The sequence below is a fragment of the Oncorhynchus kisutch genome, linkage group LG24, assembly GCF_002021735.2.
Source record: "Oncorhynchus kisutch isolate 150728-3 linkage group LG24, Okis_V2, whole genome shotgun sequence".
Lineage (NCBI taxonomy): Eukaryota > Metazoa > Chordata > Actinopteri > Salmoniformes > Salmonidae > Oncorhynchus > Oncorhynchus kisutch.
The window spans coordinates 2,862,505-2,886,842 of NC_034197.2; the positions used below are offsets into that span (position 1 = coordinate 2,862,505).

The 24,338-nt window shown below is 44.0% G+C and overlaps 1 protein-coding gene across 3 annotated transcripts in view; it reads left to right on the forward strand.

Annotated features, from left to right (window-relative positions):
* Positions 1-24,338, forward strand: part of LOC109869313 (phosphatidylinositol 3,4,5-trisphosphate-dependent Rac exchanger 1 protein) — a 132,079-nt gene that overhangs the window by 20,361 nt on the left and 87,380 nt on the right. For all 3 annotated transcript variants that reach the window (XR_004205139.1, XM_031803471.1, XM_020459382.2), the window contains 4 exons: positions 4,319-4,384; positions 4,633-4,755; positions 11,602-11,706; positions 13,504-13,605. Coding sequence is in view for 2 of the 3 variants with exons in the window: in XM_020459382.2 (XP_020314971.1) it covers positions 4,319-4,384; positions 4,633-4,755; positions 11,602-11,706; positions 13,504-13,605 (396 nt within the window). In the remaining variant the exon portion in view is untranslated. The remainder of the gene's footprint in view (positions 1-4,318; positions 4,385-4,632; positions 4,756-11,601; positions 11,707-13,503; positions 13,606-24,338) is intronic.

The following is a 24,338-nucleotide window of genomic DNA, read 5'->3' on the forward strand; positions in this document are numbered from 1 at the left end:
CAGGATCTTTAGCTTATTGATGAACTTTGAGGGCGCTATGGTGTTGAACGCTGAGCTGTAGTCAATGAATAGCATTCTCACATAGGTGTTCCTTTTGTCCAGGTGGGAAAGGGCAGTGTGGAGTGCAATAGAGATTGCATCATCTGTGGATCTGTTTGGGCGGTATGCAAATTGCAGTGGGTCTAGGGTTTCTGGGATGATGGTGTTGATCTGAACCGTGACCAGCCTTTCAAAGCAATTCATGGCTACAGACGAGTGCTTTGGGTCGGTAGTCATTTAGGCAGGTTACCTTAGTATTCTTGGGCACAGGGACTCTGGTGGTCTGCTTGAAACATGTAGAGATTACAGACTCGGACAGGGAGATGTTGAAAATGTCAGTGAAGACACTTGCCAGTTGTTCAACGCATGCTCACAGTACACGTCCTGGTAATCCGTCTGGCCCTGCGGCCTTGAGAATGTTGATTTGTTTAAAGGTCTTACTCATGTTAGCTGCGGAGAGCGTGATCGCACAGTCTTCTGGTACAGCTGGTGGTCTCATGTATGTGTCAGTGTTATTTGCCTCGAAGCGTGCATAAAGTAGTCTAGTTCGTCTGGTAGGCTCGAGTCACTGGGCAGCTCTCGGCTGTGCTTCCCTTTGTAGTCTGTAATGGTTTGCAAGCCTTGCCACATCTGACATCAGAGCCGGTGTAGTACGACTCGATCTTCGTCCTGTATCGAGGCTTTGCCTGTTTGATAGTTTGTCGAAGGGCATAGCGGGATTTCTTATAAGCTTCCGGGTTAGAGTCCCGCTCCTTGAAAGCGGCAGCTTTCCATGGCTTCTGGTTGGGGTATGTACATATGATCACTGTGGGGATGACGTCATCAAAGCACTTATTGATGAAGCCAATGACAGATGTGGTGTACTCCTCAATGCCATTGGAGGAATCCCGGAACATATTGCAGTCTGTGCTAGCAAAACAGTCCTGTAGCTTAGCATCTGCTTCATCTGACCACATTTTTTATTGATCTAGTCACGGGTGCGTCCTGCTTTAATTTTAGCTTGTAAGCTAGAATCAGGAGGATTGAAGTATGGTCAGATTTGCAAAATGGAGTGTGAGGGAGAGGTTTGTATGCATCTCTGTGTGTGGAGTATAGGCTGTCCAGAGTTATTTTCCCTCTGGTTGCACATTTAACATGCTGATAAAAATGTGGTAAAACGGATTTAAGTTTCCCTACATTAAAGTCCCCAGCAACTAAGAGCGTCCCCTCTGGTTGAGCGTTTTCTTGTTTGCTTATGGTGGATACAGCTCATTCAATGCGATCTTAGTGCCAACCTCCTGACCTGAGGTGGTAGCGTAAACAGCTATGAAGAATACTGATGAGAACTCTCTCGGTAGGTAGTGTGGTCTACAGCTTATGATATACTCTACCTCAGGCGAGCAATGGCTCGAGACTTCCTTAGATATCGTGCACCAATTGTTATTTACAAACATACATAATCCCCCCGCTCCTTGTCTTACCAGACGCCGCTGTTCTATTCTGCCGGTACATTGTTTATCCAGCCAGGTGTATGTTGATATTGTCGTCATTTAGCCACGACTCTGTGAAGCATAAGATGTTAGTTTTTATTGTCCCGTTGTTTAATCTTCCCCGTAACTCATCGATTTTATTGTCCAAAGATTCCATGTTTGCTAGCAGAATTGAGGGAGGTGGGGGTTTATTTGATCGCCTTCGAATTCTCAGAAGGCAGCCCGCTCTCCAGCCTTTTTCTCCGCCTCCTCTTCACACAGATCACGGGGGTCGGGGCCTGTTCCCGAGGGAGCTGTATATCCTCCGCCTCGTGCTTGTCAGAGTCGTGAAGGAAGAAAAAGGATTCTGCTGGTCGCAGTCCTGATGTCTAGAAGTTATTTTCGGTCATAAGAGACAACAGCAGCAAAACATTATTTACAAAATGAGTAAAAAAATAAGTTATAAACAAACAAAATAACACAATTGGTTGGGGGCACGTAAAACATTGGCGCCATCTTAACCTTAATTGTATGCTGTAGCGTTACGATTTCCCTTCACTGGAACTAAGGGGCCTAGTCCGAACCATTAAAAAAAAACTGCCCCAGACCATTATTCCTCCTCCACCAAACTTTACAGTTGCACTGTGCATTGGGGCAGGTAGCGTTCTCCTGGCATCCACCAAACACAGATTTGTCCATCGGACTGCCAGATGGTGAAGTGTGATTCATCACTCCAGAGAACTCGTTGCGCGTAGTGATCTTAGGCTTGTGTGCGGCTGTTGTAAATCCATTTCATGAAGCTCCCTGCGAACAGTTCTTGTGCAGATGTTGTTTCCAGAGGCAGTTCGGAACTCGGTAGTGAGTGTGGCAACCGAGGACTTACCATTTTTACGTGCTTCAGTACTCTGTTGTTCTGTGAGCTTGTGTGGCCTACCACTTCGCAGCTGAGCCATTGCTGCTCCTAGATATTTCCACTTCACAGTAACAGCACTTACAGTTGACCGGGGCAGCTCCAGCAGGACAGAAACTTGATGAACTGACTTGTTGGAAAAGTGGCATCCTGTGACAGTGCCACGTTGAAAGTCACTGATTTGGAGAAGAAAGTGGAATATGTGCCATGTAAGAAAGCTAACGTTTAAGTTCCTTGCTCAGAACATGAGAACATATGAAAGCTGGTGGTTCCTTTTAACGTTGAGTCTTCAATATTCCCAGGTAAGAAGTTTTAGGTTGTAGTTATTATAGGAATTATAGCACTATTTCTCTCTCTACGATGTGTATTTCATATATCTTTGACTATTGGATGTTCTTTTAGGCACTTTAGTGTTGCCAGTGTAACAGTATAGCTTCCGAACCAGGAACAGATCGACAAAAGCCACCCTCGAAGCAGTGTTTCCCATCGCTCCACAACAGCCGCGTCACTTTCAGAGCAAGGGGAACAACTACTCCAAGTCTGAGCGAGTGACGTTTGAAACGCTATTAGTGCGCACCCTGCTAACTAGCTAGCCATTTCACATCGGTTACACCAGCCTAATCTCGGGAGTTGATAGGCTTGAAGTCATAAACAGCTCAATGCTTGAAGCCTTTTCACGCTTCGTAGCCAGATTTTCTATAAGTAACACCATTGAGTTACATAATACATGTTTAAATATTTTAGGATGATTTTTAAATTAAGTGTGAAAATGCTAATATAGGTACCATTAACTTGCATTGGATTTGTGCCACAAATGTTAAAGTTAGCATTTGAAACAGTGACTGCTGTCGAACCTAGTCAATAGCCTGCTTACAGGGTAAGGAAACTAATATGTAATTTTGTTATTTGGGTGAACACTCCCTTTTAACATTGAGCTGGTGGGGTATCTTTAAAAAAATGTAATCACCTAATAGCAAAAACGGCACCATCTAGTGGTCAGAATCTGGTAATATCAGGATATAGGATAGAACATGAACATGAACTTCAATGACAAATTCCTCTGAACAGGGGGAAAAAAACGTTCACTGGGAATAGGTGACGTAGGATGAAGAAGCAATACGCCGAGCCACAGCTCCATACTACTTGTCAGACCCTGACAACTGATACTAAATACTCATTGTCAGGAATGCTAATAACTGTTTCTAACAACAAACGATTTTAGAAAAAGCTTTACTGGTGGGTGTCAATCCTTTTTCTTGTTCAGTTTGAGGTGGAACGACCCTGCTCTGTCACTGTGGCTAGGAATAGGAAGGTGTAAAATAAGTTTGGGTCAACATTGCAAAAGGCAGTTGAGAAATCTGTTTCCACGTTGGTGTTATTTCCCCATCTTCAGACTTTCTCTTTAGGTTTCATTAGTTGTCATTAACAATCTCAGTTCAAGTGCTGCTAAAAAAATAATATCCAGACACCGCTCCTACGTTGTCAAGCTATGAGTAGAAGTTTCGAGTCAGACAAACCGAGAGGAGACGGGACAGGGAAAGAGAGACTGAGGAGGCACGCTTTCCCACATCTCTTTTTCTTTTCTCTTGTCAGGATTTGAGTGATTTGAGTCAACATTTCTCCAGGGAGACGGTTTCCCACATACGTTGGTTTGAATGGCTTCTGTAGCAAAGACCTACACTATACAGTAGTTACATTCATACAGATTCCCAGATACCTGTAAGGTACTGAGGCAACGGTAAACAAGGGTGTAGCACATTTGGGTCTTCATTCTTGCACTGTGTGCGTCTGCGTGAGACCAGGATATTCACCCTTAACCTTAAAACTAAAGTAAACTTACAGCCTATTGCTGTAAACAAACCGATGACAGTAAGACCGGACTTGAACCAGCATCTTTGTATTTCCTCTACTACCCATGCAGGCCTTTCTGCACAGAATCCGACAAACTGCAGAGGAGCAACAGTGTCTGTCACCTGAGCATGTCAAGGTAAATATGACCTTTGCCTTTTTTTTAACCGTTAGGATTATCCTGTAGATGTTTGGGCCATAATCGCCTTGTAATCTCTTCTGCACAGAGAAAAGTGTATTGTGGCACTGTAACGCTTTGATAATAGTAAACATTGACATGCTTTATAAGATACTGACCTTGGGTGAGTATGTGTGTCACAATTGTGAATACAAAGTGAAGCGTTGAAATGACTGAAGTACTGGGAGTGTATGTGTCTGCTACCACAGACCCTGTTTTCCAACATCGAGTCCATCCTGGACGTTCACAAAGAGGTTCTGTCTGCAGTGGAGGCCAGCCTGCAGCCGGAGCCGCAGCCTGGGCACGGCCTTGGACATGTCTTCCTCCAGTTTGTGAGTGACACACACTTCCATTCACACACACACGTGTATACACACACAGATACCGGCATGATCATAAACACAGTCTCTCACACACACACACACACACACAGTCAGCTCTACTTGTTGAGGATTAACCTTCAAGATGGCTGAGAATGTAAAAGCCCTCCACAACTCTCTCTTTCACATAATATAAACAATCCACCCCCCTTCTCCCCCCTCCCAAATTTGCCCCCCCTCCCAAATTTGCCCCCCCTCCCATTTCACTCCCCCCAGCCCCTCAAAAAGCCTGTATCCTGTTAACCAGAAAGACCCCTCTATCTGGGGTGGCAGGTAGCCTAGTGGTTAGATCGTTGGACTAGTAACTGAAAGGTTGCAAGATCGAATCCCTGAGCTGACAAGGTAAAAATCTGTCGTTCTGCCCTTGAACAAGGTAGTTAATCCACCATTGAAAATAAGAATTTGTTCTTATCTGACTTGCCTAATTAAATCAGATACAATATCTGTTGCCTGCCAGCCCTATGCAAGGCCCCTGTCACTGGCATCAAATCAAAATGTATTTGTCACATGCGCCGAACAGGTGAATACAACCTTACGGTGAGATGCTTACTTACATCCCCTTCAGCAGATTGATTTCCTCCTCCCGCCTTCTCTTCCTCCCTCCTCCTTATCCCACCCTTTTTGAACTAAGTTGGCCCTTGGGGACAACCAGTAAGTGCCTTTGTTGGGGGAAGAGAGAGTGTCAGTCATCAATGGGACAAGTCACGGACACGCACACACTGAGGGGACTTTGTAGAATAAGAGACATTGAATTGAACATTCATTCAGTTGACGGAAAGTATGCTGTAAATGGTGTTTGTTCAAAGGGAAAGCTCCTGTAGTCAAAACAGAAATCGGTCAGTATTATCATTATTTGTTGTATCAATTGAACGGATTTCGAAATGCCTTAAACTTCTCAATTAACATCTTTCAACTTCAGAATTTCAATGATTGAGAGACTCACCTGTCATTTTTTTTACCCAACTAAAATATTCTATAATAAGGTTTTTCAATAAGTTATAGTAAATTGGGCTGTGTAGTAGTACCTGAGAAAGTGAGAGGCATCCCAAGTATTCCACATATGGGGCTTTGGTTTACAAAACGGATGGCACTGTGATAGACTACATCCAGTTTGCTGAGTAGAGTGTTGGAGGCTATTTTATAGATGACATCACCGAAATCAAGGATCGGTAGGATGGTCAGTTTTACGAGGGTATGTTTAGCAGCATGAGCGAAGGATGCTTTGTTGCGAAGTAGGAAGCCGATTCTAGATTTAATTTTTGATTGGAGATGCTTAATGTGAGTCTGGAAGGAGAGTTTACAGTCTAGCCAGACACCTAGGTATTTGTAGTTATCCACGCATGTATTCTAAGTCAGAGCCGTCCAGAGTAGTGATGCTGGATGGGCGGGCAGGTGCAGGCAATGATCGGGTGAATAGCATGCATTTAGTTTTATTTGAGTTTAAGAGCAGTTGGAGGCCACGGAAGGAGAGTTGTTTGGCATTGAAGCTCGTCTGGAGGTTAGTTAACACAGTGTCCAAAGAAGGGCCAGAAGTATAAAGAATGGTGTCGTCTGCGTAGAGGTGCATTAGAGAATCCCCAGCAGCGACATCATTGATGTATACAGAGAAGAGTTGGCCTGACAATTGAACCCTGTGGCACCCCCATAGACTGCCAGAGGTCCGGACAACAGGCCCTCCGATTTGACACACTGAGCTCTATCAGAGAAGTAGTTGGTGAACCAGGCGAGGCAATCATTTGAGAAACCAAGGCTGTTGAGTCTGCCAATAAGAATGTGGTGATTGACAGAGTCGAAAGCCTTGGCCAGGTCGATGAGTACAGCTGCACAGTAATGTCTCTTATCGATGGCGGTTATGATATCGTTAAGGACCTTGTGCGTGGCTGAGGTGCACCCGTGACCAGCTCGGAAACCAGATTGCATAGCGGAGAAGGTACGATGTGATTGAACATGGTCAGTAATCTGTTTGTTAACTTGGCTTTCGAAGACCTTAGAGATGTAGGATAGATATAGGTAGCATGTTCATTGATAAGTTGTGTGAGATTGAGGGCATCAAGCCTAGATTGTAGGATGGCCGGGGTGTTAAGCATGTCCCAGTTTAGGTCACCTAGCAGCACGAGCTCAGAAGATAGATGGGGGGCAATCAAATCACATATGGTGTCGAGGGCAAAGCTGGGGGCAGAGGGTGGTCTATAGCAAGCGGCAACGGTGAGAGACTTGTTTCTGGAAAGGTAAATTTTTAGAAGTAGAAGCTCAAATTGTTTGGGTATAGACCTGGATATTAAGACAACCTGCAGAGTTCTATCTTTGCAGTAAATTGCAACACCGCCCCCTTTGGCAGTTCTATCTTGTCGGAAAATGTTATAGTTAGGAATGGAAATGTCAAGGTTTTTGGTGGTCTTCCTAAGCCAGGATTCAGACACGGCTAGGACATCCAGATTGGTGGAGTGTGCTAGGGCAGTGAAAAAAACAAACTTAGGGAGGAGGCTTCTAATGTTAACATGCACGAAACCAAGGCTTTTACGGTTGCAGAAGTCAACAAATGAGAGAGCCTGGGGGATGGGAGTGGAGGTAGACACTGCAGGGCCTGGATTAACCTCTACATCACCAGAGGAACAGAGGAGGAGTAGGATAAGGGTACGGCTAAAGGCTAACAGAACTGGACTTCTAGTACGTTCAGAACAGAGAGTAAAAGGAGCAGATTTCTGGGCACGGTAGAATATATTCAAGGCATAATGTACAGACAAAGGTATAGTAGCATATAGTGCATATAGTGATAATGAAAGAGATATTGTCTCTAGAAATAGCATTTAAACCAGGTGATGTCACTGCGTGTGTGGGGGGTGGAACTAAATTGTTAGCCGAGGCGTATTGAGCAGTGCTAGAGGCTCTACAGTGAAATAAAACAATAGTTACAAACGAGAACAGAAATTGACACGGCATGGTGACGTTAGGGAAAGGCATGCGTAGCCGGGTGATCATACAAGTCCAGTGCGTGGCTTCAGGCAGCTAGCGGCATGGGGCTAGCAGGCTAACAGAAAGGCCTTAGAGGGATGACGCAACGGAGGCAAGTCTGTTGTGGCCCCCTCGTGCAGTTACATGAGCGGACGGATCAGCAGGGCTCCGTGTGGTAAACCAGGCCAATTGGCAAGATATGTATAGTGTCCGAAGAAATATGTCCGAAGGGCCTCTTAAGCCAGCAGTCCAATGTGCTTTAGATAGCTAGCAGGCCGCAGATTAGCGGCTGTGCGTTCAGGGGTTGTTAGCTACTATAATTCCAGGTGGAATTTTTTTAAAATATCATAATAAAAATGTAATAAAAAATATATAGATTCAGAGCTTGCGGTAGGAATCTGGCGATATCGAGAAGAATAAGTCCGACTAGCTCTGGTTTGAGTCGCGCTGTACAGACTGGCGAGAGTTGTCCGGAATAAAGGTAGCTGATGACCGCTAGCAAAGGATAGCTGACTGCTAGCTAGTGGCTTCGGAATGTATTCGATGGGCCTCGTAAGCCAACAGTCCGTTGTGCTCTAGACAGCTAGCATTCAGGGGACGTTAGCTGCGAAGTTCGGAAGGTGAGAAGATTCAGAGCTTGCGATAGGAATCTGGGGATATGGAGAGAAAAAAATAAGCAAAGAGGCACTGAGTTTGAAGGTAGGCCTTGAAATATATCCACAGGTATACCTCCAATTGACTCAAATGTTGTCAATTAGCCCATCAGAAGCTTCTAAAGTCATGACATCATTTTCTGGAATTTTCCAAGCTGTTTAAAGGCACAGTCAACTTAGTGTATGTAAACTTCTGACCCACTGGAATTGTGATACAGTGAATTAGAATTGAAATAATCTGTCTGTAAACAATTGTTTGGAAAATTACCTATTAAAATAAAAATGTATTTTTTACATACACATGGTTAGCAGATGTTAATGCGAGTATAGCAAAATGCTTGTGCTTGTTCCGACCATGCAGTAATATCTAACAAGTCATCTAACCTAACAATTTCACAACTACCTTATACACACAAGTGTAAAGGAATCAATAAGAATATGTACATAAAAATATATGAATGAGCGATGGCCGAACGGCATAGGCAAGATGCAGTAGATGGTATAGAGTTCTGTATATACATATGAGATGAGTAATGTAGGGTATGTAAACATTATATAAAGTGGCATTGTTTAAAGTGGCTAGTGATACGTTTATTACATAAAAAATTTTATCATTAAAGTGGCTAGAAATGAGTCAGTATGTTGACAGCAGCCACTCAATGTTTAGTTATGGCTGTTTAACAGTCTGATGGCCTTGAGATAGAAGCTGATTTTCAGTCTCTCGGCCCCTGCTTTGATGCATCTGTACTGACCTCTCCTTCTGGATGATAGTGGGGTGAACAGGCAGTGGCTCGGGGGATTCTTGTCCTGATGATAATTTTGGCCTTCCTGTGACATCATGGGGTGTAGGGGTCCTGGAGGGGTCCTGGAGGGCAGGTAGTTTGCCCCCGGTGATACGTTGTGCAGACCTCACTACCCTCTGGAGAGCCTTACGGTTGTGGGCGGAGCAGTTGTCGTACCAGGCGGTGATACAGCCCGACAGGATGTTCTCGATTGTGCATCTGTAGAAGTTTGTGTGTTTTTGGTGAGAAGTCGAATTTCTACAGCCTCCTGAGGTTGAAGAGGCGCTGTTGCCGCCTTCGTCACCACGCTGTCTGTGTAGGTGGACCATTTCATTGATGTGTAAAACTTTCCACCTTCTCCACTACTGTCCCGTCGATGTGGATAGGTGGGTGCTCCCTCTGTTGTTTCTTGAAGTCCACGATTATGTCCTTTTTGTTTTGTTGACGTTTGAGATTATTTCCTGACACCACACTCCGAGGGCCCTCACCCACTCCCTGTAGGCCGTCTCGTTGTTGTTGGTAATCAAGCCTACCAATCTAGTGTCGTCTGCAAACTTGATGATTGAGTTGGAGGCGTGCATGGCCACGCAGTCATGGGTGAACAGGGAGTACAGGAGAGGGCTGAGAACGCACCCTTGTGGGGCCCCAGCGTTGAGGATCAGCTGGGTGGAAATGTTGTTTCCTTCCCTCACCTCCTGGGGGCGGCCCGTCAGGAAGTCCAGGACCCAGTTGCACAGTGCGGGGTCGAGACCCAGGGTCTGGAGCTTAATGACGACGTTGGAGGGGACAACGGTGTTAAATGCTGAGCTGTAGTCGATGAACAGCATTCTTACAACGGTGTTCCTCTTGTCCAGATGGGTTAGGGCAGTGTGATAGCGTCGTCTGTGGACCTATTAGGGCGGTTAGCAAATTGGAGTGGGTCTAGGGTGTCAGGTAGGTTGGAGGTGATATGGTCCTTGACAAGTCTCACAAAGCACTTCATGGTGATGAGAGTGAGTGCTACGGGGCAATAGTCATTTAGCTCAGTTACCTTCGCTTTCTTGGGAACAGTAACAATGGTGGTCCTCTTGAAGCAGGTGGGAACAGCAGACCGGGATAAGGATTGATTGAATATGTCCGTAAACACACCAGCCAGGTGGTCTGCGCATCCACTGAGGACGCGGCTGGGGATGGCGTCTGGGCTGTCAATCTTGAGAGGGATAACACGTTTGTGTTTTACTCACGTTGGCTGCAGTGAAGGAGAGCCCACAGGTTTTGGTAGAGGGCTGTGTTAGTGGCACTGTATTGTCCTCAAAGCGAGCAAAGAAGTTGTTTAATTTGTCTGGGAGCAAGACATCGTGGTCCGCGACGGGGCTGGTTTTCATTTTGTAGTCCGTGATTGAATTTAGACCCTGCCACATACCTTTCATGTCTGAGCCTTTGAATTGTGACTCTACTTTGTCTCTATATTGACACTTAGCTTGTTTGATTGCCTTGTGGAGGGAATAACTACACTGTTTGTATTCGGTCATGTTTCCAGTCACCTTGCCGTGTGTGTGTGTGTGTGTGTGTGTGTGTGTGTGTGTGTGTGTGTGTGTGTGTGTGTGTGTGTGTTGGGCAGCAGAGCCCTGGTCCCCAAAAAATTCCCCCCGCTGCATTGCCGTGGGACCTGACACAGTCATGAGATTTGGAGGATGGAAGGCTAGATTAGACTATAGCAGCCTAGCTTCTTGAGTTAGTATATCAAGTCAATGTATCCAAAAAGCTGTGAGAGTTGGAATTTAGAAAAGAGAGCGGGGGTGAGAGAGAGAGCGACAGGGAAACAGAGGGAGATACTGAGACCAATGGAGCACCTTGTCAAGATGGTTATCTTTTACAATACTTTGTCGCATTAGAATTTTCACAATTACATCATTTTAACATTGGATGCCTGATGTGCAGCATTCTTACCTCATGCTCAATATTCTAATGGCGAACGAAAACAAATCTTTTTAAAAGCACACATCCCGGCTTTTGAGAGAGTGAGTGTAATTTTTGTTGGTTGTGAAGTTATGCTAACCTTGCACACTCGGGCTAGGATTTAATTTGCTGCTCTGTTTCGGGTGACAGCAGCAGCATTTCGGGAACCAACCGTAGAGTGCAGTGGCCCAGCACTGAATCTGGTTTCACTTCCTAAATGCTAGGGTACAACACAGGGGTCTATCTGGAGTTTGGGGCTGTAGCCTAAATTGAATGCTGAGGGAGTGATTGCCTAAGCCTATACATTGTTTCTAATGGTAGATGAATAATGCATCTATGTTTATCACAGCTATCATATTACTAAGTGTTCACGAGGAAAGCCTTCAGTTTTTAGTATTTGACCGTACAGTATATCCACTAGCTAGATCAGATCGGGCACTGAATGACTTGTTGTTTCTTCCTCCAACTTTCAGAAGGGGCGGTTCTCTGTGTATGGGGAGTACTGCAGTAACAACGAGAAGGCCCTGCGGCTGCTGATGGAGCTCAACAAGATCCCCGAAATCAGGACCTTCCTCCTGGTGAGGATCCCACCGCTCACGCAATTTGTCTCCTTTTCACGCATCTCCTTTTGTCTCTTTCTCTGTCTATTATCACTATTTCTCTCATCATGTCAACTCTTCTTCCGCTTATGAACAATGAACACAGGAACTTCCTTTGACTGTGCTTCCAATGGTGATGTCATGCTCGGTGCCAGCTGCAGTGCATTGGCACAGCTGGATGGAAGATCTGAGCCTTGTTGACCCCGATGTGCTTCCTCCGCCTGGTTATTGACTGACCTGAACTTGATCTAGTTGTGTTCTGTACATTTTCTCCCAGGCTGCTAGTGTAAAATTACATGGGGTACTTCTACTCAAGTCACATTTTTGTCTGACTAGCTAATGTTAGCTAGCGAACGCTAGACTATCTTACCTGTATACATCATCATGCATGATGGACGCGTCTCCCTGTCAGGAATGCCATACCACGGTTGCCCTTAGTTTGAAGATGTCATCTGGAGACAGGTGTTTTCTCCATCTCTTTAACTCTCATACTCTAATTCCATTGATTTCAAAACTTGATCCTTCAGAAAGTGGAGAGCAACACTTATGCAGCTCCACGACACAATACATATTTTAAAAAGCCGCGTTCGACAGCGTTACCAAAACAGACTGACGAGCTCAAATAGACCAAAGCCTTCTATATGGCAGACCAATCCAAACTCATCTCTCGGTATGTCCAGCCCACTCATTATCTCAGCCAATCATGGCTAGTGGGAAGGTTAACAATTGTATTTGTATTTACAGATGGCATACAAGTTTGATATTAAGGCACATTAAAGTTCACATGTTCAAGAAGGCATTTCCACCAAAAAACGCATTTTGATATAACTATTTTTTTTAAACATTCAAACGGCTCTCCTGTGAAGTCGTGACTTGAGACATACGCCTAGTTTCCTGAATCGGGTCACGACCCATTCCTTTTTTCAACTGGTACCGGGGTTTCTTCAGATGTGTCTTGTGAGGCCTGTTGACATCCTAGAGACCCACCTTTGCACAGATGGGTCATATTACTGTGTATCCCAGACAGAAGTTGGCAGATCGGCTATACCGACCTCAGACGAATCTCCTGACACTTGTGGAGGTCGTTGAGCAACATGGACAACACCATCGCGTTTGTGAGAGTCTCATAGATGGGTCATAATAGTCATTTGTAGGCCAAACTGTTCGGATGCTACAGATGATTTTGTGAGAAGACCGAGATGTCTCATGGTCTGACAAACACCGCTGTAGCTCTGTCATAGATCACCGCAGATGTGAAAGTGCGACATAGGCGGATGCAGTGGATTGTAATGAAAAGGAAATGTGTGCCCTATACCGACCAATGATGTGCTTTCTGTTTTCTCCACTGTAGTATTCTGGTGTATCTACTTTGGTCTGGTGAACGCTGCTCTTGCTTACCCTTGGGGACTTAGAGCACAGAGAAGAGTAAACCCACCAGCTTTATCTCCTTGTTTCTCTCTCTCACGCATCTGAATAATTCTCCTCAGAAGGGTTTCACCACCAAACTGATTTCTCGGGTTAATCTTTGAAGCATGACTTTAGTTCCAGTATGCCACCCGACCCCCATAGAGGTCATTAATGTGGCTGAGACTTTCTATGGTGTTTTGGATTTTGCTTCTTGCCATTAACCATTTTACATAATCATTTTAGTGGAGTAACCAAGTTCGTTTGAGAAGAATAGTAAAGAATCACAAAAAGGAAATGTGTAATTTTACAGGACCGATAGATGTCCCACATTAATAAATGTGTTTTTGTTCAAATCTTTCTGTGTTCCAGCACTGTATGCTGTTGGGAGGGAAGAAGAGCACAGACATTCCCCTGGAGGGGCACCTGCTATCACCCATTCAGAGAATCTGCAAGTACCCCCTCTTACTGAAGGTAAGGTCCTGCTGACCCCAAGGAGAATGTAATGGCTTTCTTGTAAATATTAAATTACAAGAAAGCCAGTTCCACTGCAGTTTTTACATTTGTCCTGGTAAATTTGCACATCATTACCAATGATCTATACAGTGGTCATGACCAATAGAGAACAGTTTTTAGTTTTGTCTATGTCAGGATCTGGTCATTTGTGAGGAAGTCTATAAGCTACATCAATAATAAGGTATTATATAAAAAAAAGAGCTCTGTCCACGGACCTATAGCATATGACACATCCTTTTGAAACTCTGATGCGCAACCGTGCGTAAAGACCAGAGCCTGGTTTCCTAAAATCATCTTGGTTCATCGTGCTGAACTTCGCCTTAAGATGCTTTTGGCAAGCTTGGCCCTGTGCCTCATTTCCCAAAGCCTTCGTATAGCGTTAAAATCATTGTTAGTGATCCAGACCACTCATAAAGCAGCCAAAGTGCACTGTTAGGCGTATTTTGCCTTACCACACTAATAAATTGTTTAAGAATGATATATTGAGTTTTGTGTGAACGGACATGATCATATGATGATAAATGTTTAATTTGGGTAATGTATAGGATCTGATGTAATATTTGAAATACAGTACCAGTCAAAAGTTTGGACACCTACTCATTCAAGGGTTTATACATTTCTACATTGTAGAATAATAGTGAAGACAACAAAACTATGAAATAACACATATGGAATCATCTAGTAACCGAAAGTGTTAAACAAATATATTTTATATTTCAAAGTAGCCACCCTTTGCCTTGATTGACAGTTTTGCCCACTCTTGGTATTCTCTCCACCAGCTTCACCTGGAATGTTTTTCCAGCTGGAGTTCCCACATATCCTGAGCACTTGTTGGCTGCTTTTCCTTCACTCTGCAGTTCAAATCATCCCACACCATCTCAATTGGGTTGAGGTCGAGTGATTGTGGTGGCCAGGTCATCTTATGCAGCACCCATCACTCTTTATTGGTCAAAAAGCCCTTACACAGCCTGGAGGTGTGTTGGGCCATTGTGCTGTTGGAAAAACAAATGATAGTCCATTAAGCGCAAACCAGATTGGTTGATGTATCGCTGCAGAATGCTGTGGTATCCATGCTGGTTAAATATGCCTTGAATTCTAAATAAATCACTGACAGTGTCACCAGCAAAGCACCATCACACCACCTCCTCCATGCTTCACGGTGGGAACCACACATGCAGCATGCAGAGATCATCTTCACCTACTCTGCGTCTCACAAAGACACAGCGGTTGAAAATAAAAATCTCAAATTTGGACTCATCAGACCAAAGGACAGATTTCCACCGGTCTAATGCCCCGTCCATTGCTCATGTTTCTTGGCCCAAGGAAAGTATCTTCTTCTTATTGGTGTCCTTCTTATTGGTGTCCAGTTTTTGCGACTGCACTTGAAGAAACTTTCAAAGTTCTTGACTTTTTCCAGATTGACTAACCTTCATGTCTTAAGGTAATGATGGACTGTCGTTTTTAGTATGTGTGTCTAAACTTTTGACTGGTACTGTATGTATTTGTAACATTTTGTCAAGATTCGGTTTATCCCAAGCTGAATCTTATCTGGTACAAATTGGAAACACCTGGAACACTATAAACGCCAAGCCATTGTCAGACATCAGCAGAACAACTAAAAAGCATGTGGCTGCTATTCAGAAGATTGTTGCTCTCCAACATAACCGACGGCTGCGTTGGTGTATATAAAACAACCTGAGCCTGTTTCAGACTCACAATGATAGGGCAATAAAGTAGAGGAGATACTCAGACTGCTCTAACTTGTGTCCCTCTCAATCAGCCAACTAACCCGCGGCAACTTTGTGCTGAGTGCTTTTACTCAGCTGGGAGTTTTCTCGATTTCAGCACCAGGGAACTGGACTGCCCCCCCCCCCCCCCCCCCCAAATGGAATAATGTGAACATCTGAACATATCCCCCCCCCCCCCCCCCCTCTAAATCAGAGTCCAGCCTCAAGTGAACAGTTGTCAATAGGCCTATGGAAGCATTACTAGGGCTGTTGCGGTGACTGTAATATACCGCCACACTGGTGGTCATGAAGACAGTCAAATTTCATATGACCATTTTCAGCACAATAATTAGGTTTCTCCAAGCTCTGATGATGCTGCTGGTCATTAGTAGCCTGCCAAACTTGTTAACTGCCTGGTACTCAGCACTCTATTGTCCCTCTAATCACTCTGAAATCAATGCAAATGTATTCTAAAATCTAATCAAACACTTCATGAGAGCCCATGAACTCATGTTGCACAACATTTCTATAGGCTATGCAATTGTAAGAAAACAGAGTGATGGCCTCTATTAAAGAGACGAGGGTCGAATCAGCTTTCTATAGGCTAGGCATACTATATTTATTTCTCAACTTTCCTAATATTAAGCACATTGCTTCTCTTTACAACAAGAGTATAAAATAAATACTGCTATTCTGTTTTGAGACTTGTGCATGATATTGGTCCATTCTAAATCAAAACAAAGTTTACACATGTCTAGTATATGTGACTCACCACCTGGATTCGGTCTTATGTAGCAAAATTGGAAATGTTTTTTTTTTTACATTAGTAAAAAGTAGTGAATCAGAGCTACAAAATGGTATATTATACACTGCATTTTTGAGGAACAATGGGAAAGTAATTCTGCTTTGAATGTTGGTTAAACTTGTAAACTCACTTTTGAGAAAAGGACCTTTGAATGTTATGGTACCTACTGGAGAGCTTTCCTTTGTCTACACCCATTCAGCATTGTTCACCCTCTTAAGCTGTAGCCACACCCATCTCTTTAAGGATTCACATGTGAGGTCTAGTGCTAAACAGTGAGTAGTGTAGTAAAGATTAAGACTAAAAGTGGAAGTAGCCTACAATAAGGAAAAAATCTAGGTAAACAGTGTCCAGATAAAAAAAAAAATATATTCTAAATATTAGATGATGCTGTCGTGTCTTTGGCATCATTAAAGGTGAAGACTTATTTTATCAAATCAGTTCTCTGTAATTATTATTACGTGATAAAACTAATCATGTAAATATAATTAACTAGGAAGTCGGGGCACCACGGAAAATCTTCAGATTACAAAGTTCGAATTTTCCGAATAGAACTCTTCAGATATTTAATATCTGATTAATTAGTCTTCTATTAATTAATTATTCTTTACCTCACGTCAGTCTCATTCCAAACATCGTAAATCGTTAGTTTAGGCTGGGTTCATGCAGATAACCATGAATCATCCATACACAAATCATTTATTTACTAACTAACTAAATAATCACAGAAATACATTAACCTCTTACAGCTTCCCCCCAACTTTTTTCAATTTCTGCCTCAAGACATACCCAAATCTAACTGCCTGTAGCTCAGGCTCAGAACCAAGGATATGCATATTCTTGATTTCATTCGAAAGAAAACACTGAAGTTTGTGTAAATGTGAATTGAATGTAGGAGAATATAACACAATAGATCTGGTTTAGATAATTCAATGAAAAAAAACATTTTTTTTATATTGTTGTATCTTTAAAATGAACAAGACAGAACAAACATTCAGATGGGGACAATTTAAGTGAAAAACATAAGAGGGCAACAGTACTTGTGCAAAGTTTCAGAATGATAACTTCCAAAATGAGTGTGCTACATGACATTTATCATGAAGTCACCCAGGTGTCCCACACAAGTAGCCCAAATGTACCCAAGTGGCCAAATTGGTGAAGTTTTGAATGAAATAACTATATACGAAATACCAAAATGGTACTCTAACACCCCCCCCCCCCCCCCCAAAGAATGGAGACATTTTTTTATATACATTTACAAAATAACACTTTTAATATTTGGAAGACCCTCAGTCCTCTACACAATATTGTGCTGCTGATGCCAGGTGCCATAGCAGTCTCTTTCTGCTGTAAAGCAGAGGGTCACCAAGCATGTGATGCAGGTGATGGGGGACTTCATTTTGCAAAGAACACAGCGACGCCTCCATGCTGTGCCCTTTTGGCCCTGAGGCACATCCATGCCTGCAGAAATAAATTTGGGCAGATGAACCCCACTTGTGGCAGGAGCTGAATGAACCAGCTTCAGTGGGGGATGGACACCTTGGCACTGGGGGCTCCCATTTGGAGTCAGTGTCACTGTGAAAATGTTCAGTTAGAATATTTTCACATATGAGCCCTGTATCAACAGGTATAATAAACATATATAGTACAGGGAACATAAGGTTGAATATATTATTATAGACCTGCTAGATTTACTGTTTATTTTATATTATGACATTTCAGATGGATCCACTGTCTTTATTATATTACAACAGACCAGCTGCATCTACTGTCTCCATTTCACTTTGGCCATTGTTGTGGTCCTGTCCTCCCCTCAACAGCCTCAAATAGGCTATTTCATGTGGGGGTAGGTTGGGGCGGCAGACACACGCATCTCACATTTCATTACATTACATTTTTATATATTGCTACTCAAATTTTTACAAATCACAAATAATATTTTATATTATTAATTTCAAACAACGGCATTAGCATGAAGAACTTACCAGTCCAAAATGATGTCCTCTCCGTTCAAAAAATATGAATCCATTTGGGAATCGCTAAATGAATCGGCCTCCAACAATCTCTGTCTCACTTTCCCGATCAATCTGTATATCTAGACTTAGATTTAGCTTTCCCTGACTTAGTTGCCATACTGATTGATATATAAACAGCTGAACATGCGCTTTACCAAAACAACGCTGTGCGTAACATGCGTTGCTCCTTCCGGTATGAAACTTCAATGGCGAATGACCCTCTTTACGCCGGAGTTTACTACATGGGTTGGTCTTCCAACACATAAACATTATATATTGCCATATTCCTCAGCTCATTGGCTATCTACCCAGCTAGATTTCAAGACTATCCGTGGTCATTGGGTTGAAATACAGTCAATCAACGAAACAGCGGTCACATCATTGGTGCACAATGATGTCATTAGTTGTTGTCTTCAAATCCTTTTCTTTCAGTCAATATGTCCCACGAAATTACCCATCACGTTTGGTTGTGTTACAAACAAACCAGTTGATTGCAATGAAACCAAACATGACAGGAAAAGTCACGTTTAGTGTGTGTATTTACATCAAATGTGTAGTCGAAAATGGAATGAGACGGAATTCACGACACAAGCGGTTCACAAAATGTTTCGTGTTAGGCTATAAAAATGGATTTTATCAAACAAAAGACCTTTCATTGTGTAACAATGATCATTGGGATTGTAAAAAGAGGAAGATCGTCAAAGGTAAATCATTTCTTTTATTGCAGTTTGTCATTTTGTTACGCAGTTTTTTTATAGGGCCCTATCCTCAGATAATCGCATCGTACTCTTTAGCAGTAAATCCTTTCTTAAATCTGACAACGCAGTTGGATTAGCAAGATTCTAGGCTTTCGAAACTTGTGAGACACTTGTATTTTCATGAATGTTTAATATGACTATTTATGTAGCGATCACCGTATGTTGTCGAATTTCATCCCGCTAACGGTTTCGGTGCGCAGAGGTTAAGTAAATGTAAAGATACCTTAATAGAAAATGACTGAAGTAAAAGTCACCCAGTAAAATACTACTAGAGTAAAAGTCTAAAAGTATTTTGTTTTAAATATACTTAAGTACAATTACTTTAGATACTTAAGTATCAAAAGAAAAAGTATAAAAAGAAAAAGTATAAATTATCTCAAATTCCTTATTAAACCAGGCGGCTAATTTTTTTTATTTTTTATTTACGGATAGCCAGGGGCATTTGGGCATTTGTGTTTAATGAGTCTTCCAGATCAGATGCAGTAGGGATGACCAGGGATGTTCTCTTGATAAGTGTTTGAATTGGACAATTTTTGTAACAAGTACTTTTGGGTGTCAGGGAAAATGAGTGAAAAGGACATTATTTTCTTTCAAAATGTAGTGAAGTAAAGTTGCCAAAAGTATATAAATAGTAAAGTAATGTACAGATACACCCCAACAAATACGTAAGTAGTACTTTTAAGTATTTTTACTGTAGTACTTTACACCATTGCCCAAATGCCTTCACAGCAGTACATTAGCTTACTCTATATACTGTTACACACGCATTTATCACATAGTAGTCCATACATAAGTTCATGAAACCGGAGTTGAAACCTGAGTGAGGTGCACATGTACAGTACATAAACCGTAACCAGCCAAATTGTTACTTGCAGAGTAGCAATATCAGAAAGTGTCAATATAAAAAAAATAATATGCAGTATGTACATGAACAATATCAATAACGATATCAGTGATAGACAAGGTAGTTATATGCATACAATCAGAGGTAAAGTGGCTGAGCAGTAGTATAAAAATTGTAGCAGCAAGGTATGCATGTGTGTTAGGAGAGTCATTTGAATAGAGGCACTGTAGATAGTGCTGATGACTGGATCGTCCGAACCACACATGAACAGGGGAATCTATATGTGGAGATCCTGTTTCTGTCCTGCCTTTGACTTTGGTGCAGGGCATGTGACGTCTGTAGCCTCTTTGTTACAAAACTCCCTGATCTTCTCAAAAAGGTACGTTTGTCTAGCTGTGTCCAGTCCAGGTGGTGCTTGTACAGGCACACCATCTTTGGGAGGAAGGATGTCAGCTTTGTGCAAACTCGTTCTTGTTTTGGTCACAATTCGGGTCCACACGTGTTTCCCCAACTCCCTAGTTGGTGAAGAAATGGTGCATGTAGTTGATAACTGCACTGCTGCCTTTGCTTGATGACGTGCCTTCATCAATCAAGTAGTTGATTTGTTGTGGTATTCCTTCACAGCAGACACCAAACAAGCCACACTTGCGAGGAGTTAAAAAGTAGATGGGACCTGGCTACATAGGGTCAGAATGATAGTAGATGGGACCTGGCTACATAGGGTCAGAATGATAGTAGATGGGACCTGGCTACATAGGGTCAGAATGATAGTAGATGGGACCTGGCTGCATAGGGTCAGAAGGGTAGTAGATGGGACCTGGCTGCATAGGGTCAGAATGATAGTAGATGGGACCTGGCTGCATAGGGTCAGAAGGGTAGTAGATGGGACCTGGCTGCATAGGGTCAGAAGGGTAGTAGATGGGACCTGGCTACATAGGGTCAGAAGGATAGTAGATGGACCTGGCTACATAGGGTCAGAATGATAGTAGATGGGACCTGGCTGCATAGGGTCAGAAGGGTAGTAGATGGGACCTGGCTACATAGGGTCAGAATGATAGTAGATGGGACCTGGCTGCATAGGGTCAGAAGGGTAGTAGATGGGACCTGGCTACATAGGGTCAGAAGGATAGTAGATGGACCTGGCTACATAGGGTCAGAAGGACAGTAGATGGGACCTGGCTACATAGGGTCAGAATGATAGTAGATGGGACCTGGCTGCATAGGGTCAGAAGGGTAGTAGATGGGACCTGGCTACATAGGGTCAGAAGGATAGTAGATGGACCTGGCTACATAGGGTCAGAAGGACAGTAGATGGGACCTGGCTACATAGGGTCAGAATGATAGTAGATGGGACCTGGCTGCATAGGGTCAGAAGGGTAGTAGATGGGACCTGGCTACATAGGGTCAGAAGGATAGTAGATGGACCTGGCTACATAGGGTCAGAAGGACAGTAGATGGGACCTGGCTACATAGGGTCAGAAGGACAGTAGATGGGACCTGGCTACATAAGGGTCAGAAGGATAGTAGATGGACCTGGCTGCATATGGTCAGATGGATAGTAGATGGACCTGGGTCAGAAGGATAGTAGATGGACCTGGCTACATAGGGTCAGAAGGACAGTAGATGGGACCTGGCTACATAGGGTCAGAAGGATAGTAGATGGACCTGGCTGCATATGGTCAGAAGGATAGTAGATGGGACCTGGCTACATAGGGTCAGAAGGATAGTAGATGGACCTGGCTGCATATGGTCAGAAGGATAGTAGATGGATCTGGCTACATAGGGTCAGAAGGATAGTAGATGGGACCTGGATACATAGGGTCAGAAGGATAGTAGATGGATAGTAGATGGAACCTGGCTGCATATGGTCAGAAGGATAGTAGATGGACCTGGGTCCGAAGGATAGTAGATGGACCTGGCTACATAGGGTCAGAAGGATAGTAGATGGACCTGGCTGCATATGGTCAGAAGGATAGTAGATGGACCTGGCTACATAGGGTCAGAAGGATAGTAGATGGACCTGGCTACATAGGGTCAGAAGGATAGTAGATGGGACCTGGCTGCATAGGGTCAGAAGGATAGTAGATGGGACCTGGCTGCATTGGGTCAGAAGGATAGTAGATGGACCTGGCTACATAGGGTCAGAAGGATAGTAGATGGGACCTGGATACATAGGGTCAGAAGGATAGTAGATGGGACCTGGCTACATAGGGTCAGAAGGACAGTAGATGGGACCTGGCTACATAAGGGTCAGAAGGATAGTAGATGGGACCTGGCTACATAGGGTCAGAAGGATAGTAGATGGACCTGGCTACATAGGGTCAGAAGGATAGTAGATGGGACCTGGCTACATAGGGTCAGAAGGATAGTAGATGGGACCTGGCTGCATAGGGTCAGAAGGATAGTAGATGGACCTGGCTGCATAGGGTCAGAAGGATAGTAGATGGACCTGGCTGCATAGGGTCAGAAGGATAGTAGATGGACCTGGGTCAGAAGGATAGTAGATGGACCTGGCTACATAGGGTCACGAGGATAGTAGATGGAACCTGGCTGCATATGGTCAGAAGGATAGTAGATGGACCTGGGTCAGAAGGATAGTAGATGGGACCTGGCTACATAGGGTCAGAAGGATAGTAGATGGGACCTGGCTACATAGGGTCAGAAGGACAGTAGATGGGACCTGGCTACATAGGGTCAGAAGGATAGTAGATGGGACCTGGCTGCATATGGTCAGAAGGATAGTAGATGGGACCTGGCTACATAGGGTCAGAAGGATAGTAGATGGACCTGGGTCAGAAGGATAGTAGATGGGACCTGGCTACATAGGGTCAGAAGGATAGTAGATGGACCTGGGTCAGAAGGATAGTAGATGGGACCTGGCTACATAGGGTCAGAAGGATAGTAGATGGGACCTGGCTACATAGGGTCAGAAGGACAGTAGATGGGACCTGGCTACATAGGGTCAGAAGGATAGTAGATGGGACCTGGCTGCATATGGTCAGAAGGATAGTAGATGGGACCTGGCTACATAGGGTCAGAAGGATAGTAGATGGACCTGGGTCAGAAGGATAGTAGATGGGACCTGGCTACATAGGGTCAGAAGGATAGTAGATGGGACCTGGCTACATAGGGTCAGAAGGACAGTAGATGGGACCTGGCTACATAGGGTCAGAAGGATAGTAGATGGGACCTGGCTACATAGGGTCAGAATGATAGTAGATGGACCTGGCCGCATAGGGTCAGAAGGACAGTAGATGGGACCTGGCTACATAGGGTCAGAAGGATAGTAGATGGGACCTGGCTGCATATGGTCAGAAGGATAGTAGATGGACCTGGGTCAGAAGGATAGTAGATGGGACCTGGCTACATAGGGTCAGAAGGATAGTAGATGGACCTGGCTGCATAGGGTCAGAAGGATAGTAGATGGGACCTGGCTGCATTGGGTCAGAAGGATAGTAGATGGGACCTGGCTACATAGGGTCAGAAGGATAGTAGATGGGACCTGGCTGAATAGGGTCAGAAGGATAGTAGATGGGACCTGGGACAGAAGGATAGTAGATGGGACCTGGCTACATAGGGTCAGAAGGATAGTAGATGGGACCTGGCTACATAAGGTCAGAAGGATAGTAGATGGGACCTGGCTACATAGGGTCAGAAGGATAGTAGATGGGACCTGGCTACATAGGGTCAGAAGGATAGTAGATGGGACCTGGCTACATAGGGTCAGAAGGATAGTAGATGGGACCTGGCTACATAGGGTCAGAAGGATAGTAGATGGGACCTGGCTACATAGGGTCAGAAGGATAGTAGATGGGACCTGGCTACATAGGGTCAGAAGGATAGTAGATGGGACCTGGCTACATAGGGTCAGAAGGATAGTAGATGGACCTGGCTGCATATGGTCAGATGGATAGTAGATGGGACCTGGCTACATAGGGTCAGAAGGATAGTAGATGGACCTGGCTGCATAGGGTCAGAAGGATAGTTGATGGGACCTGGCTGCATAGGGTCAGAAGGATAGTAGATGGACCTGGCTACATTGGGTCAGAAGGATAGTAGATGGGACCTGGGTCAGAAGGATAGTAGATGGGACCTGGCTACATAGGGTCCGAAGGATAGTAGATGGGACCTGGGTCAGAAGGATAGTAGATGGACCTGGCTACATATGGTCAGAAGGATAGTAGATGGGACCTGGGTCAGAAGGATAGTAGATGGGACCTGGCTACATAGGGTCAGAAGGATAGTAGATGGGAACTGGCTACATAGGGTCAGAAGGATATTAGCTGGGACCTGGCTACATAGGGTCAGAAGGATAGTAGATGGGACCTGGGACAGAAGGATAGTACATGGGACCTGGGACAGAAGGATAGTAGATGGGACCTGGCTACATAGGGTCAGAAGGATAGTAGATGGGACCTGGCTACATAGGGTCAGAAGGATAGTAGATGGGACCTGGCTACATAGGGTCAGAAGGATAGTAGATGGGACCTGGCTACATAGGGTCAGAAGGATAGTAGATGGGACCTGGCTACATAGGGTCAGAAG